Source organism: Rhinolophus sinicus, chromosome 4 (genome assembly GCF_057876585.1).
Source record: "Rhinolophus sinicus isolate RSI-liver-muscle chromosome 4, RSI-T2T, whole genome shotgun sequence".
Lineage (NCBI taxonomy): Eukaryota > Metazoa > Chordata > Mammalia > Chiroptera > Rhinolophidae > Rhinolophus > Rhinolophus sinicus.
In genome coordinates this window covers 118,235,280-118,249,586 of record NC_142504.1, presented here as the reverse complement: position 1 = coordinate 118,249,586, position 14,307 = coordinate 118,235,280, and the positions used below count along the sequence as shown (strand labels likewise).

At 57.3% G+C, this 14,307-nt stretch overlaps 1 protein-coding gene across 4 annotated transcripts in view; it reads right to left on the bottom strand.

Moving 5' to 3' along the window:
- Positions 1-208: 208 nt before the first annotated feature.
- The window catches only part of CTDP1 (CTD phosphatase 1), a 42,961-nt gene continuing 28,862 nt past the window's right edge, over positions 209-14,307 (bottom strand). For all 4 annotated transcript variants that reach the window (XR_012498681.2, XM_074339797.2, XM_019715715.3 and 1 more), the window contains 2 exons: positions 7,710-7,897; positions 209-912 (listed from right to left, as the gene is read on the bottom strand). Coding sequence is in view for 3 of the 4 variants with exons in the window: in XM_074339797.2 (XP_074195898.1) it covers positions 777-912; positions 7,710-7,897 (324 nt within the window). In the remaining variant the exon portion in view is untranslated. The remainder of the gene's footprint in view (positions 913-7,709; positions 7,898-14,307) is intronic.

Here is a 14,307-nt window from a genome sequence, read left to right as displayed (position 1 = left end):
CGGGACCCCTGATAAGCACGAGGCAGGCACCTACCTCCCTACTTAAGCCCCCGAGGCCGGGCAGCTCACCTGGAACCTTCCGGCACATTGAGTTCCCTGCTCTACAATCTCTGTGACAGGGATGTGCTTGGGGGGGCTCGCCCAGCACACGTGAGAGCTCAGGGCGTAAGCTGGGTCCCCCAAGGAGGGATGTACCAGACAGGAGAGCTTACAAAAAGGATTTTTATTAAATGAAAGAAAAAGCTGTTGGTGGGTCAAATACGAAACAGATATACAAAACTTTACATCAGCTCTGTCTACGGAGCAGATGGCCAGGCTGTGTGAAGTGGACCCTATGCTGGAATCTGGTCACCAGCAGAGCTCCAGGGACCCGAGGACAGCAGAGCTCGCGGGCCCGCCCACACAGTGCCCTGCCTCACCTGGAGATGCTCTCGCATCCCGGCAGCTTCGGCTCTGAGAGAGCACAAGATACCCGGCCATCCCTATAGGGCTCTGGGCGACGCCAGGAGCTGCAGCCTTCACCCCGTGCTGCACTGGGCCACCAGAGGGCGCCCCACATCCATGGCGGAGCGCCCAGCCCCAGCCGAGCTCTGCGGGGCGTTGCAGGTCTTGGGCAGGGGGCACCGCTTCCCCAGCTTTCCTGTGTAAAACTTCTAAAAACACCTACTTCTGCAAAATAATGTTTCTGTATGTGGAGCTCTGCAAATATACATGTCCTTCTGGAGAAAAGAAAACCCATCGCGGGCCAGCACGGGAGGGAGGTGGTGCCGTGCACATCACATGAGGTCGAGCTCCGCCTCGAGCGCCGCGGCCATCTCGTCCGCCTCTGAGCTGCTCCCCTCGTCCTCACAGCTGGAGCCCCTGCTGGACTCGCTGGCAGCGTCCTCCTCGTTCAGCTTTCTCTTGTGGCCTCTGGAAGACAAGCACACACACGCATGTCATTCAGCCACTCGCAACGGGGCTTCCATGGTCAAGGACACATGTGGGGCCACTCGGTCTGGGACCAGGACACACAAGCTCCCTCTGCTTCCTTCACTGCCAGGCTCTGCATTTCAAAGCACCGAGATGTGGGGACGACAGAAGTCCAGCAATGCTACTGGAGAAAACAACAGTGGCAGTCGGTGATGTAACAGGAAATCACGAAGCCACAACAGAGGACCTGCAGTGGACAGACAGGACACCACCTGTCACCAGGCGACAAGAGAGAGGAGGAGGGCAGAGGAGCAGGAGGCCCCAGGGCCGCTGAGCACCCAGGCCTTGGCCAGAGCTGGCCCGGCCTCCCGGAGACAGGCCAGAACCCGCACGGCACAAGGCCGCGAGGCCACCCACAAAGAAGGTGGACGTCACCTGTCAGGCAGACGAGAGGCCGGCAATGGGCTAGCAGGGAACACACTTGTCCAGGCCCAGAACCGCTCTTGTACTTCCCACTGAAAGCAGCATCCTGTCCACACACGGCAGACAGCTGTCGTGCAGGGTCACAGCTCCCACGATGACTCTTCCATGTAAGAGCCCATACAAACACCATCCTTCCAGCACAGCTGCGGACGCAGCAGGAAGGACCAGCGAGTGTGAGGGGGCCGTGTGGAGCCTATGACACAGGCCGTCTGCCGGGGTCACCGTTGTGCTCATGGTCACGGTCTCAGTCCTGGTGCTGTTCCACGGACTCACAGTGGCCACTCGCTCAGACAATCGTCACAGCTAATGTCTCCATGAAGCACGAAGTCCAGGGCAGCACGTTACGTAGCCAGCGCAGTGGTCACCGTGTGCTACGAGCCACTGCAGACGGCTCAGTCCCAGTGGTGACACAGCAACGTTGACCAGAATGAGCCCATGAAACTGCCGAAGCAGCGAGTCCAACTGGCTCCCGGCTCTCTTCAAGGCCCTCACAGGCTGCTAGGTGTCCCATGTGCCGAGGGGGCTCAGCCACACGCTAGAAATGGTGCCCAACCGAACCCGTCCTGAGCTTCCCGATACGGAAGAGCTGGGTAGTGTCGGCCTCACATGTGTGGTGATGGTGGCCATTACCTGGGACATGTATTACACAGAACCAGGCGTAGACGGCACATGCGAGACGTGAGTGCTGCAGGTGTAACAATGCATACACGGGACGTGATGCACGTAATGTGTATAAATCTACACACACGTGAGTAGACACAGCACATATATGTAACACACATGCACACACTACAGCACACCAAGAATCTGAAACGTGAATGCTGCTCTTAGCAAAACAACGTAACTTATTTGTGAGATGAGAGATGCCAGCAGCGAGGCCAGAGATGCTGAGTGTTCCCTCCACATCTGAGCCCCAGATCATCCTTGTCACAGCAGGTCCCCTCTGAGCGTCACCTGCAGGTGGTGACTCAGAATAGAGCATTTCACGGTAATGGGAATACATAGTATTTTCTACTAAAGAAACAGTCTGAGTTTTGTTGCAGAAAACTGAGGAGTTGGGCTTAAAACTGATGTGAAAAGTGAGCTTTCTGCTATTAATATCTGAAATTAAGGTTTAAAGAATGCTCAGTTATACTTCTGAAGTGACGAAAGCAGAATTTAACGTCCCAATAAAAACTGGTGTAAAGGGGCTTCTGAGCAGAGATTTCTCACGGAAGTGACCACAGCAGGGACACACATCCGTGCATCTGGTGGCCGAGGGAAGACCCCACAGGCGGCTGCTCCTGGGCAGTGTGTCCGCTCCTGCAGGTCCTGACCGCTCGGCGTGCTCGGCTCTTCCCAGGAAGTTGGCGCCCGCCAGACACCAGCGGGCCATGCACGTGTGGGCTCATGGGCTCTCGGGTCCACTGCACCACCGCGTCCTGACCCGCCGCTCCCAGGACGGCTTCGGCCACTGCTGCGTTTCCCAGGGACTGGAGGCCGGTCTGTGAGTCGTCGGGGTCGAGCTGCCTGTCGTGCCGCTCACACCCTCCACGTCCCTGCCGGTCCTGCCACACGCGACGGCCAACGGTCGCTGGTCCCTTCCAGTCTGCCCAGCTCTGCTCCACGGGTTTCGGCGCCGTTTTTCTCAAGCGCACACTGTTCACACTTGTTGCACCTCCACCGCTCCTCTCGTGACACTGTTTCCCAGTCCGCTGTCTGCTGTCCGCCTAAGTGCCCTGCTTGCCTGGGGCGCTGTCTGCATGTCATCATCTCACTTTTAGTGTCTGTGTATCTGAACTGAACGTGTCTCTTGTAGGCGGCAGAGTTGGCTCATGTCTAAGCAGTCTGACAGCGGCTGCCCTGATTTCTTAGCATTTCACTGTTTCTTGGCCCTCGCGGAGCGGCCCCTCCACCCCTTTCCCGCTTTCCCATGCGTTCAGTGAACCCTGATGGGACACCGCTCCATCACGTCCATGGCGCACGGCCACACAGACGGCACGTCACCAGTCGACCGCAGGCAGAGACGTCACTGCCACAGCTCTGGCCCCTGCCCGCTTTTCTGTGTTGTGACTCTTCCGCAGACTGTGTGTGTCTGGGTCCCAGGTCACAACTGTTCCTTTATAAGAGAAGTGAGGGAGGACAGCAGGGCTCGTCACGTCAGCCTTCTCCTCACCGCCTTCCCCACACCCGGTCCCCTGGGCCCTCCGCACGCTCTAGGCCCAGCACCACTCTACATGTAACCGTACACACCTGCTTTTGAATCCAGGACGTGGCAAGTGGAGAAAAACATGCAATCACACCGTCAGCTAACCACGCGTGTGCACCCCCACACCGGGGCCGTGTTCTTGGCATGGGTTCTGATGTCTGTGGAAGAGCTTCCTTTAGCGTTTCCTGTAAGGCGTGCCGACCGCAGCAAACCGTTTAGCCGGAATGTCATTTTGGCAGCTTTGCTGGACTCTCGGCTGACGGCTTCCTTGAACATTTGTGCTCCCGCTGCCGGTGAGAAGCCTGTTCCTCCTCCAGGTTCCTCTGGAAACCCACGGCGTTTTCTCCTTGTCTTTGGCTCCCCGCACTTCTGCCGGGCGTGTGAGCTTACTCGGAGTTCGCTGAGCTTCCGGATGTGTTAGATTTTCCCCTCAGATTTGGGAGGTTTCCGGCCACCGTCTTTCCCGGCCCCCTTCCTCTCTGCTGTCCTCAGCGCCCCAGCCACGCGCTGGGGTCTAATGGTGACCACAGCTGACACTGCCTTCCTCTCCACTCTTTTTACCACATGCCCGCTGCTCCTCGGGCTCCACGCTTGCTAATTCTCCTGCTGGTTCCAATCTCCTTCTGGGCCCCGCTGGTGAATTTTTCAGTTAGTCATTATGCCTTTCTATCCAGGATTCGTTTCGTACCGTCTCCCTGAAGAGGCCTTATCCATGCACTTCCTCCTCTGCGGTCCTGTGAGCCCTGTCACCTGCTTGCCGTCACACCACAGCTTTGCTCGTCGGCTTCCCCCCCGTGTGTGGGTCACACTCTTCTGTCTCTTTGCACGTCTCACAATTTCTTTTTCGCTGGAAGATGGACATTTTAGTTTCTATGATGTACCAACTCTGGTCCTGGTCTCCCTGCTCCCTGGGGCTTGTCAACCATTGCTGTTTAGTGACTGGCTGGACTGTTTTGGTGAAGTTGTTGTCTCCACATGAAAACGACACCACTTTGTATTTGTCCTGTGCTGTGGAAGGTGTGGAAACGAGCACTGTCGGCCGTTCTGACGGGGGCGCAGCTGTCAGGTTACAGGCGCCCCCACCTCTGGCCTGGCGTCCTGCGTTTAGCAATTTATTTGATAAAGTCACACAAGCAAATGATCGGTGCACAGGACACCCATCGCAGCACTGTTTGTGACAGCAGGAGACTGAAACACGCTGACGTAGAAGCAGGCTGACTAAACTGTACACACAAAAATGACAGACGGCCACAAGAGCGTGGAAGAGAAGCCGCAGGTCAGGCCGCGAGCACAGCCCTCGTGGGGCAGCAGAGGCGACGCACCCTCCTGGGTGCGGGCCCTCAGTCGCAGCGCTGCCAGTGCCCAGGGGACACATTCAATGTCCACCTTCCCGCTGTCACAGTGAAGTGTGAGCTGGGTGACAGTGGAGGCATCCCAGAAGCCCACAACTGCCTTGCTGCGCGAGGAGCCATGGCTTTCCCGGGTAACACACTATACAGAGTTTTACGTTTCGTCAACTTTAGAAATGACACTGTCCCCCGTGTCTGAAACGTGCTCGGCTGTCACCCCTCACTGAAACGTGCTCTGTGCATGACCCACATGTGAGGACCTCGGCCTCTAGAAGTGGCCTGGTCTCCCTGTTTGTGGGCGTGGTCTCCTTGTGGATGGGAAGGGCCACAGCTATAACTGTCTTGCTCTCAGAGCAGTCATCGGTGAGGAACCCTGGTGCCACGAGCGTCCACAGACAATGGAGAACTGTCACTCCCTGACCTCTACGTCACAGCCTTGGCAGGCAACGAGACACCGCTGTTTTCAGTTGCCCGCTGACTGTCACGTCAAGGTCGTTTCAGCAGCCGGCGCTCCAGGGACGCAGCAGGTGCCCTCAGGCTGCTGCATGTGGGGCTACTGTGCTGTGTCCACACATTCCACACATGCAGCTCTCTTCTGTGGTCGCCTGAGCAATGCACACGGACAGGACAGGCGTTTACTGCGGCCGGCTGATCTGAAAGAACAAGTCTGTTCTTGGCAAAGAAAAGGACCCTTTCCGCCATCCACGAAAACTCGCTGTCAAGCTCAGTGACACTCAGATTCCTCAGGACGATGTGGCCAGTGTGGCCTGGATGATGTGGCTTGGCTCGGCAAGATGTGCTGCCCACGGACACGCGTGTCACCCCCCAGGGAAAAACCACCATGGACTGAAATGAGCCACAAGCATAAAACAGAACCCAAAGCATGTTTCACTTAATTTCCAATAAAAACATTATTGGTTAAAATGTTTAAAAATCCACACTTCTGGTTCTACTAGAATAGACTCTCACCAGGAAAGTGCAGTGGCCAAACCCGTGTTGTCCCAGCCCATGTGGAGCCCAGGTCAGAGGTCAGTGGCACAGAAAGGCGGGGAAAGCTGCTCATGGTGACCAGCAAAAGGGAGCTCGGAGAGGGTGGAAGGCCGAGGACGCTCCAGTGATCCCTTGATTCTCAGACCAATAAACAGTGGCTGCAGGACGAGGACGACAGAGGAAGGATGGGGGCTCTTTCCAACGTCCGGCTCCCTCCCCACCCCCACCCCCACCCCGGGCTCTGAGGCTCAGGAGCCCAGCGCAGCCCACGGACGTGTCCGGCTGCCACACTGGCACTTAGAGAACGGCCTCTACGATGCTGGGGGAAGACGCTGGGGAAACGTCACCGCTGGGGCTGGGGTGACAACAGACACGCAGGGCAACCAAGCGACATGGGACTGAACCCAGATGCTGCTGCCTCCACCCCGACCTCATCCAAGCAGAGGTGCCATCCCAGCGCAGTCCTGACTTGTTTCATTTGTGTGCAGAAACTCTCATAGAACAGAAACAGAGGACGCCAGCCCCCGCGCGCTGCTCAGTCCCAGCCCCACTCCCACCGCTGCCTGCAGGAGAGGATGGACCCCGCGGGTCCAGCCAGTCCTTTCTGAGTCTTTGAAAAATGCTTTAAGTTTCTTTTTAAGAAAACACTTCGAGATTAAGAAACGCTTAACCAGAGCACGCTAGAAACCAGGGAGCCGGCACCTCATGTTGGGGGCACTGACAGTAAAGCAATCCAGAGGCTCGGAGCCGCGGGGTCAGGCCTGAGAGGCACCCGCTCCTTAGCTCCCTCCCTCAGAGACCAAGACAGGGTGAGCAGAGTGATCGTGTGTGGCCTGTCACCACCCAACACAGAGTGCAAGTTGCGTCCTGACAGTGAGTGTCCCCCTAAGGCTGCAGCTCTGCTTCCTGACAGCTCAATACAGTGGCTGCCCCAGAGACTGTGTGTTTCCTGCACAGCAGCAAACCAACTTTTCTCTGAGAAATTCTTGCACATGGAACAGGGGCCATCTATGTCTGCATCTGTTGTTGGAATTTCAGGCCCAGCCCTGTTTTGTCAGAGGAAGCGTAAGCCACTCTCATCTGCTCACCCCCAGCTCACAAGTCAGACCAGATGGGCCATGGAGGCCTCAGCGCACGCAGAGCCCCAAACGCATTCAGACCCGGTTCTGGGGGAACACGTGTCACCGTGGGGCTGCCGTGGAAGCGCGAGGAGTCAGCCGGGGTTGAGCCTTAGCCCAGGGGCTCCTGCACGTGCCTGTGCCCACTGCTGACACCCGGGAACCAGGAGCCACCCACACAGGCCCGGACTGAGGGGGGGAGCTCACTGCGCAGCCTGGGGGGCTGTTTGGGTCACACGTGTAAACACATCACCACTCACAACACACATACAAAGCACCTGTGAAAGATAAACATCTGAACTCGTATGAATCGTGATAAAAACCTGCCACCATGAACATAATATTCTGAAAATGTTCAAGTTGGAAGACTCTCATGTGATTTCAATGTCTCAAAGCAGAAAAGAGTGAGCTGAGTCCTCAGCACCACCCACACAGACGTCTTCGGGTCGCTCCTGGCTGCCACTGCTGCTGCCAACGATCCAGCAGCACAGTGTGCTGTGAGCCCTGTGGAGACAGGGCTGGGGGTGCGAGCGAGCGCAACGTCTGAGAACTGAGGACGGAAGCTGCCCGCCACCCCAGGGCAGGCTGTGGGCCTGGCCGCCTTCCATGGGCACTCATCTGCCCACCCTCACGTCGCTCCCCCTCCCCCGGGCCCTTGCACGCCCTCACCTGGGGCCCCGGCCATCCAACGTGCTCCTTTCGCTGGGTGGCTTCAAGTCGAGCGTGTGCTCCCTCTGGGCCCTTGGGGTCCTGGGCTCCCTGGGCTGAGGCCCCTTGCCCCGCTCCTCCTCCTGCTCTTCCGGCTTCTTCTTTTCACTGTCGCTGTCGTCACTGCCTTCTCCTAGGATGTCATCCACCTGAGAAAGGGTAAGAGTCAGGGCTCACACATCAGCTCTCTAAGCGTCCAGGCATGGTCCCTCCTGGGGGAGTGAAAACATCGCCAACATGAGTGATGCACAGACCCCACTCCCGTGAGCACACACACGTTCCAGCACAGCTTCCGCGGGGACGTGTGTTCAACCCGCTTCATGTCCAACACAGGACTAGAGCTGGACCAACGTACAACAGCGCTGAGGCTCGTGGGGTGGGTAACGGGAGGGAGAGGCACCCTGGCCGTCCCATCCTCCGAGGGGACAACCTCTAACGGGGATTCAGCTCTCGCCGGGAGCACACTTTATAGTGAATGGCGGGGCATCGTTGTAGAACGCGCCAGGCCACTGCGTCACCCCCGAGTCTGGGAGGGGTGCCCACCAGAGGGCGCCTGTGCTTGTTTTCCCTGAAAACCTTAGGCCTGATCATTTAAGGATCTGCCCAGTCAGGGCGCTGGGAGCACAGTTGGGGAGGCAGCCAGCAGGACAGCAGGAGGGACAGGGCAGAGGCTGGTGGGGTGGCACTCCCTCAGCTCTCTCTGCCAGGCCATCCGCTTGAGCAACGCGGCAGCGGGCTGTCGTGTCCCCAGAGGACGAAGTTGGGGACTCGGAGGGCAGAGCAGGGAGGGTGAGCCAGGCCCCTGCACTGCACACGTACACGCACGGGAGACGAGGAGCGAGGCCCCCTCAGCCGCGGTGCCCGCCTCCAGCACAGTCCTGCTTCCAACTCCGTGACTGGGGAGAGCGCCGAGACAGGAGCAGGGTCTCAGCTGGGTCCTGCCCTTCACCTGCTCGACCCTGGGGAAGGCTCGGGCGTGTGCTCAGCTCATGAGAACCCTGCCTTCTTGCAGCGCAATCACCCACCTCCAGCGGAGCCCCCAGCCAGGGAGGCCCAGGACCTCCTCGCCAAGCTGGACCCTGCAGTCCTTCCCGCCCGCCCCGGGGGCTCTCTGGGCGCCCAGGCCACCGCCCGCAGTGGGCCTAGAAGCTTCCGTGGGTGCTGTGGGGCTGTGACAGGCTGCAAGGACACAGTGACACCACTGAGGCTCCCAGAACAGAGCAGCTCCGACCAGAAACCATCGGGCACACGAAGGAGCTCGTGCCGATGTCAACTCCTTCAGCTTTTGGGCCTCCAGCGTCAAGCAGACACAGACAGCAAAGCCTGAGCGCACACGTTACAATGGAGAAACACTCTGACCGCCAAGTAATTACACCAAGTGGTGGCTTTCTCCTCAGGTCACCACTTTCAATGCCACACAGCGTCATCGGCTTGCTCTTCAGCTAAAGGCAGCTGGTTAGCTCTGAGAAGTCACTGGCACAGTTAGTGAACTGATTTATTCTACTTTGACGAGCAACCCTCCTATCAGAACCCCTATTAAATCCTGCCTGGGACACTTACGGCCTTCAACTCTGCACCATGCCTTTCCAAGAGGAAAAAGGAATTTAAACACCAGGTGTTTTAACTGTGACTGCCAAGTGCACACTCTCGGCGGCTCAGAGGTCAGGACGCGCCCCCCTCACCCCCATCAGTAATGTGCCCCCAACCAGAACGGGTGCCTGGCTGCCAGCACCCGGCATCTAGTAGACAGCTACCGTGCCCGCGGGCGGCTCTGCCAACTGCAGGCTAGATGCCGACAAGCGAGCTGTGCAGCCACACTCAAGCCAGGGCCGCACCGTGACATGCGGGCTCGTGCCGCCATCTGCCTCCCTCAGCCTGCGTCACTCACGTAAGTGCGCCAGGGCTCTCTTCACAAAACCTAAGGCAAATGGTTTTAAATCTTAAGGAGAAACTTAAAACCAAGCATGTGAAGAGAAAAACAAAATTCACCTATTACTGAGGTAAGTGCCGAATCTCCCAAACAACAGATGCTGCTGGATATTCTCACCCTCTACCTAGAAGGTGCAGACGCACAGACAATCGGTGACACTCTGCGGTGACACAGGGCAGCTGAGAGAATCAATGAGATGACGTGGCAACAGCACAGGGCAGACCCAGCAGGGAGGAAGGGCTGGACGTGCGGGTACCACCCCCCCCTCCGGGCCCCACTGTAGCCCCGGTTCTCGCACTTTCCTCTTGCCGCCATTCCCTTACTTTATAGGAACCTGTAGGAGAGGGGATCCGACATATGTGGGCAGAGTCCCTGCCAGCCTCGCAGACATTATTAATATGTGGTAATAAACACTGGTTGAGATTAGAGAGGGAAAAACCCTAAATCTCAGTGACTCTGGTATAACTGTGGGGGGGGGGGAGAGCGATATAAACACAGACACAGGTGAACGGCCCGCCATACGGAGCTTCCTCACACAGGCCACCATCCCGATGCCAAGTACATGAATTGCATGCTCCAGCCTCAGAATGGACTAGTACGCCTCCAATGACACCAGCTTTATGAAAGGCATCTGGACCCAACACAGATGTAGTTCTCTCTTTGGTCAGAAGAACAAACACCCTCGCCCTTCTCTCTAATATGCTGCACTCGGTTAATAAAACTGGAAGCGTCTGGATACATGGCAGTTACCTCCCTCGAGACGTGCAGACCAGGGAACAGGAGGTGGTGGTGAGCAGCCTGTGCGGTCTGCCCAGGTCCATCTCAGTCTTTAAAGCAAGCATGCCACCACCACCACAGGCCTGCTCACAGGGCTGCCGTGGGCCTGGGAGGTGGCAGTGGGACGAGGCCCGCCCTCGCCCTCACCCTCGGCCCACGCTGATCCTCAGAAGACAGCCTGGGAGGCCGGGTCTCAGCTGAGCTGTCCGCTCCCAGCAATTCCTTCCCGGAACTGTGGCTGCGGCCCCAGCTTGTCCGCTGGCCGACCTGGCAGCACCCACAGGGACAGGCACTCTGGAAAATGAGGAGTAATGATGACATGTGTCCCCGTCCCGTTATCATCATATTAAACTATCCATAATATTAAAGTATCATCTTTAGCCAACTGTCTCATAAAGGTCAGTGACAGTTACTTACACAAAGGAGTGGCCGCCTGCGTCCTAAAACACAACATGTTAAGACAGAGAATTCTTTTTTTCTTTTTTGGGGGAGGGGGAGAATCACCCACAGACGGCTGAGTCTCACAACTCGATTAGCTGGTCCACGAACACCTGCCCAAACGGAAGCAGGCTAACAGAAGGGGCCCTTGGCAAGTCACCTGGTGTCCCTGCCCCATCTCAGAGCTCGGTCACTGCCAGGTAAAGTGCCGTCCTCACTGACGGTGAGGCGGCTATGGCCATGCACACTGAGCCTGGTCAACCAAAGTGAAGGTCGGCGAGGAAACAAACAGCAAACCTTTGCAAACAGCGAGTGCTCGTGAAACATGCACAAGACACACAGGGTCAGACTCACAAGACCCACTGTGGTGTGAAGACTGGGTGTGACCTTGTGTTTGCACTCCTGACTTATCTGAAATGTTCCTCAGGGCCCTTCTCCACTGTGGCACTTTCCCCAGAGCCTGCTCTGGCCCCAGGGGACAAAGGAGCCAAAAGGAGTGACACAGAGTGCGGACCACGTGACCCTGGTTTCACGAAATTCTGTAACTGGCCAACCAGCGTGGAGCAGCAGGATGCAGCCACGTTACGCCCTTCACCAGGTGTGAGAGGTCGTCATCCATCACTTCTCCAAGTGTTTTTCCCGCCCAACCTCTGTCCCTGCTTCTGGGGTTCCGATGACACCAACGCAGAACTGCTGACCCTGACCCGGTGCCCTCGAGGCTCACTTCTCCCCAACCTGCGTCCTCACTGAGCTGCAATTTCGGTGCCATCTTCAAGGTCAGTGCGTCTCCTCATCTCCATCCCACTGGCATCCTCTCAGTGACCTTCAGAGTTTGCTTAACTGAGTGTGTCTCCAGTCTGCGTTCACGCCAAGGCTGCCCCCTGCCTCCAGGGTTTGTCTGACAATCCCACGTCTGGGCTGACCGGGGACAACTGCTGTCCTTCTCTTGGGAATCTGCCTGTTTCCTGTTTTTGACCATAGAGTAACGTTCAGATTATTAGCCCTGGACATGTCGAATATTACATCCCATTAGAAATGGAGAACACGGCTTTTGTGCTTTAGTGTGTGACCAGCCTGGTTAGGTTACTATGGAAAGTTCTGTCCTGCCTTCTGTCCGTCCCACGCCCTTGGTTTCCACAGCAGGTCAGGTCTCACTGTCTGTGACTCATTTCTTTGGTTCTGTTTCACATCTGTGTGCTCGATGGTGAGCCTGGGGCTTGGGCCAGCCAGTACGCAGAACGAAGGGTGAGATAGAGCTATTGTACAGGTCGTGTGGCCCCGGGGCAAACAGACAGCAGAAATAAATGACAGGGTGCCCTCACCCTCTTCGCCCTCAGGCTCCGCTCCCCGGACCCTGTGTTTCAGGCACCTGCCCACCGTGGCAGGACCGCTCCATGAGCTGGGAGAGAAAGAGAAACTCACCCCAAACAAAAATGGGGGTCAGACCCAGACACAGGAGAAAAATGCCAGGAAGCCCACTACCACACTGGCTCTTCCCATGCACCCCACCGCCCCATGTGGGGACCCCCAGAGTACTGCGGCTCCTGCTCTCTGAGACTGGCCCCCACACGGCCCAGCACAGCCTGCTCTGCTTCCGTTCCCCCCACACAACGGCGTGCTGTCCTTCCCTTTGTCAAGTCTCTTCTTAAAGAAGCGACTGGTTCTCTGAGTATGTAGGGCTGATGCCTCGTGATCTGGTCCTAAGGGCAAACCTCATGTTTCATATGCAATTAAACCTTTCATGTTTAATTCCTACTTCTCGTAATTGCTACTCCAAGTGGAACTTTTCTTCGATTTTAGAGCCTGTAACCCATACGTCCTACTATAAAAACTTCTCATCAACCTCAGAAAATGACACAATCAATCAAGTTCAAGTCCGTGGCCAGTTCAAGGTGGGTCAACAAAGAGAACGAGAAGGAACAAAAGTGGCATCAATTTCTAACAACAGCCAGTAAAAGAAGACACGGTGTGGGGGAGGAGAGGAGGCCAACTGTGGCGGCCCACGGGCACGCGCCCGGGACACGCGAGCATGTGTGCACACGTGCAGACAGACCAGAGGGGCCAGGCGGGGCAGGCACCCGGGACACGCGAGCACGTGTGCACACGTGCAGACAGACCAGAGGGGCCAGGCGGGGCACGCGCCCGGGACACGCGAGCATGTGTGCACACGTGCAAAGACCAGAGGGGCCAGGCGGGGCACGCGCCCGGGACACGCGAGCATGTGTGCACACGTGCAGACAGACCAGAGGGGCCAGGCGGGGCACGCACCCGGGACACGCGAGCATGTGTGCACACGTGCAAACAGACCAGAGGGGCCAGGCGGGGCAGGCACCCGCAGCCACGCAGTGTGCTCCCTAGGAGCGGGGAACACGCTAAGGACAAAATTTCAGTGTGCCCCTGAGGGGAGGGCGCACTGTCTGCAGTTCGTTCCTCTCACCCCATTCAGCGCACTGGGCCGGCCCTGCAGCCCTGAGCAGGTCCCCCGCCAGCTGTACCCTCCACCACACACGTCCTGCCCCCAAACCTGCTTTTCAGCCTTCGAGCAAGCCTTGCGGCTCCTTCCCGTGCGTTTCTTGTGTAGGAGCCCCGTATGCTCACCCGCCCCTGGGAACGGCACCTCCAGAGAAGTCACACGTGGAACGGAAGACGGCTTTCATCCTCAGTGAGGCTGGGGTGAAGGAGTGTGAGGGCCGCACTAACAATAGTCCTACCGTGTTTCCCTGAAAATAAGACCCAGCCGGAAAATAAACCCTAGCAGATTTCTCAGGATGACATCCCCTGAACATAAGCTCTAATGCGTCTTTCAGAGCAAAACTTAATATAAGACCTGGTCTTATTTTTGGGGAAACGCGGTACAAACACAAACACACACCCGCATGGACACGTGGCATCTGCCTCCCAGCATCCCCAAAGCTGCTTGCTGAGCAGCTGCCAGAAGAATCTGTGTGGGGACAGTCCCAGAGAGCAGTTTCCAGGCTCTCGGCCTCACATGGAAAGGTGCTGGCTCGGTTATTAGGTGGCCACCAGCTGTAATCAGATGGCCATCAGCTGTGACTCGGCCACCAGCTGTTACCGGTTAGCCAGTAGCCACTGATACAACTGCCGTGGCTACACCAGGTGGTTAGTTGTTCGGCAGAGACAAGTGGATGGCAGGTTGTGGATAGTGTAGCTCCTGCCTCCTGTGTCTCCAACCCAGCTGCCAGTGAGAATATAGTGGTATGTCTCCCCTACCTATGGCTCCGTGGGTGTTCCTTTTTGGCCTCACCATGTCCTGCGTTCTTGCGCAGGGAACGGGAGCTGAGACCCCGCATAAAACCTGCTTCATGTCAACGTTTAGGGGCCGGTGGGGACTGTGCTGCAGTGTTCAGGACACAATCATGGCAGGCGGAACCGGCCGCCATGCACCACAGACCC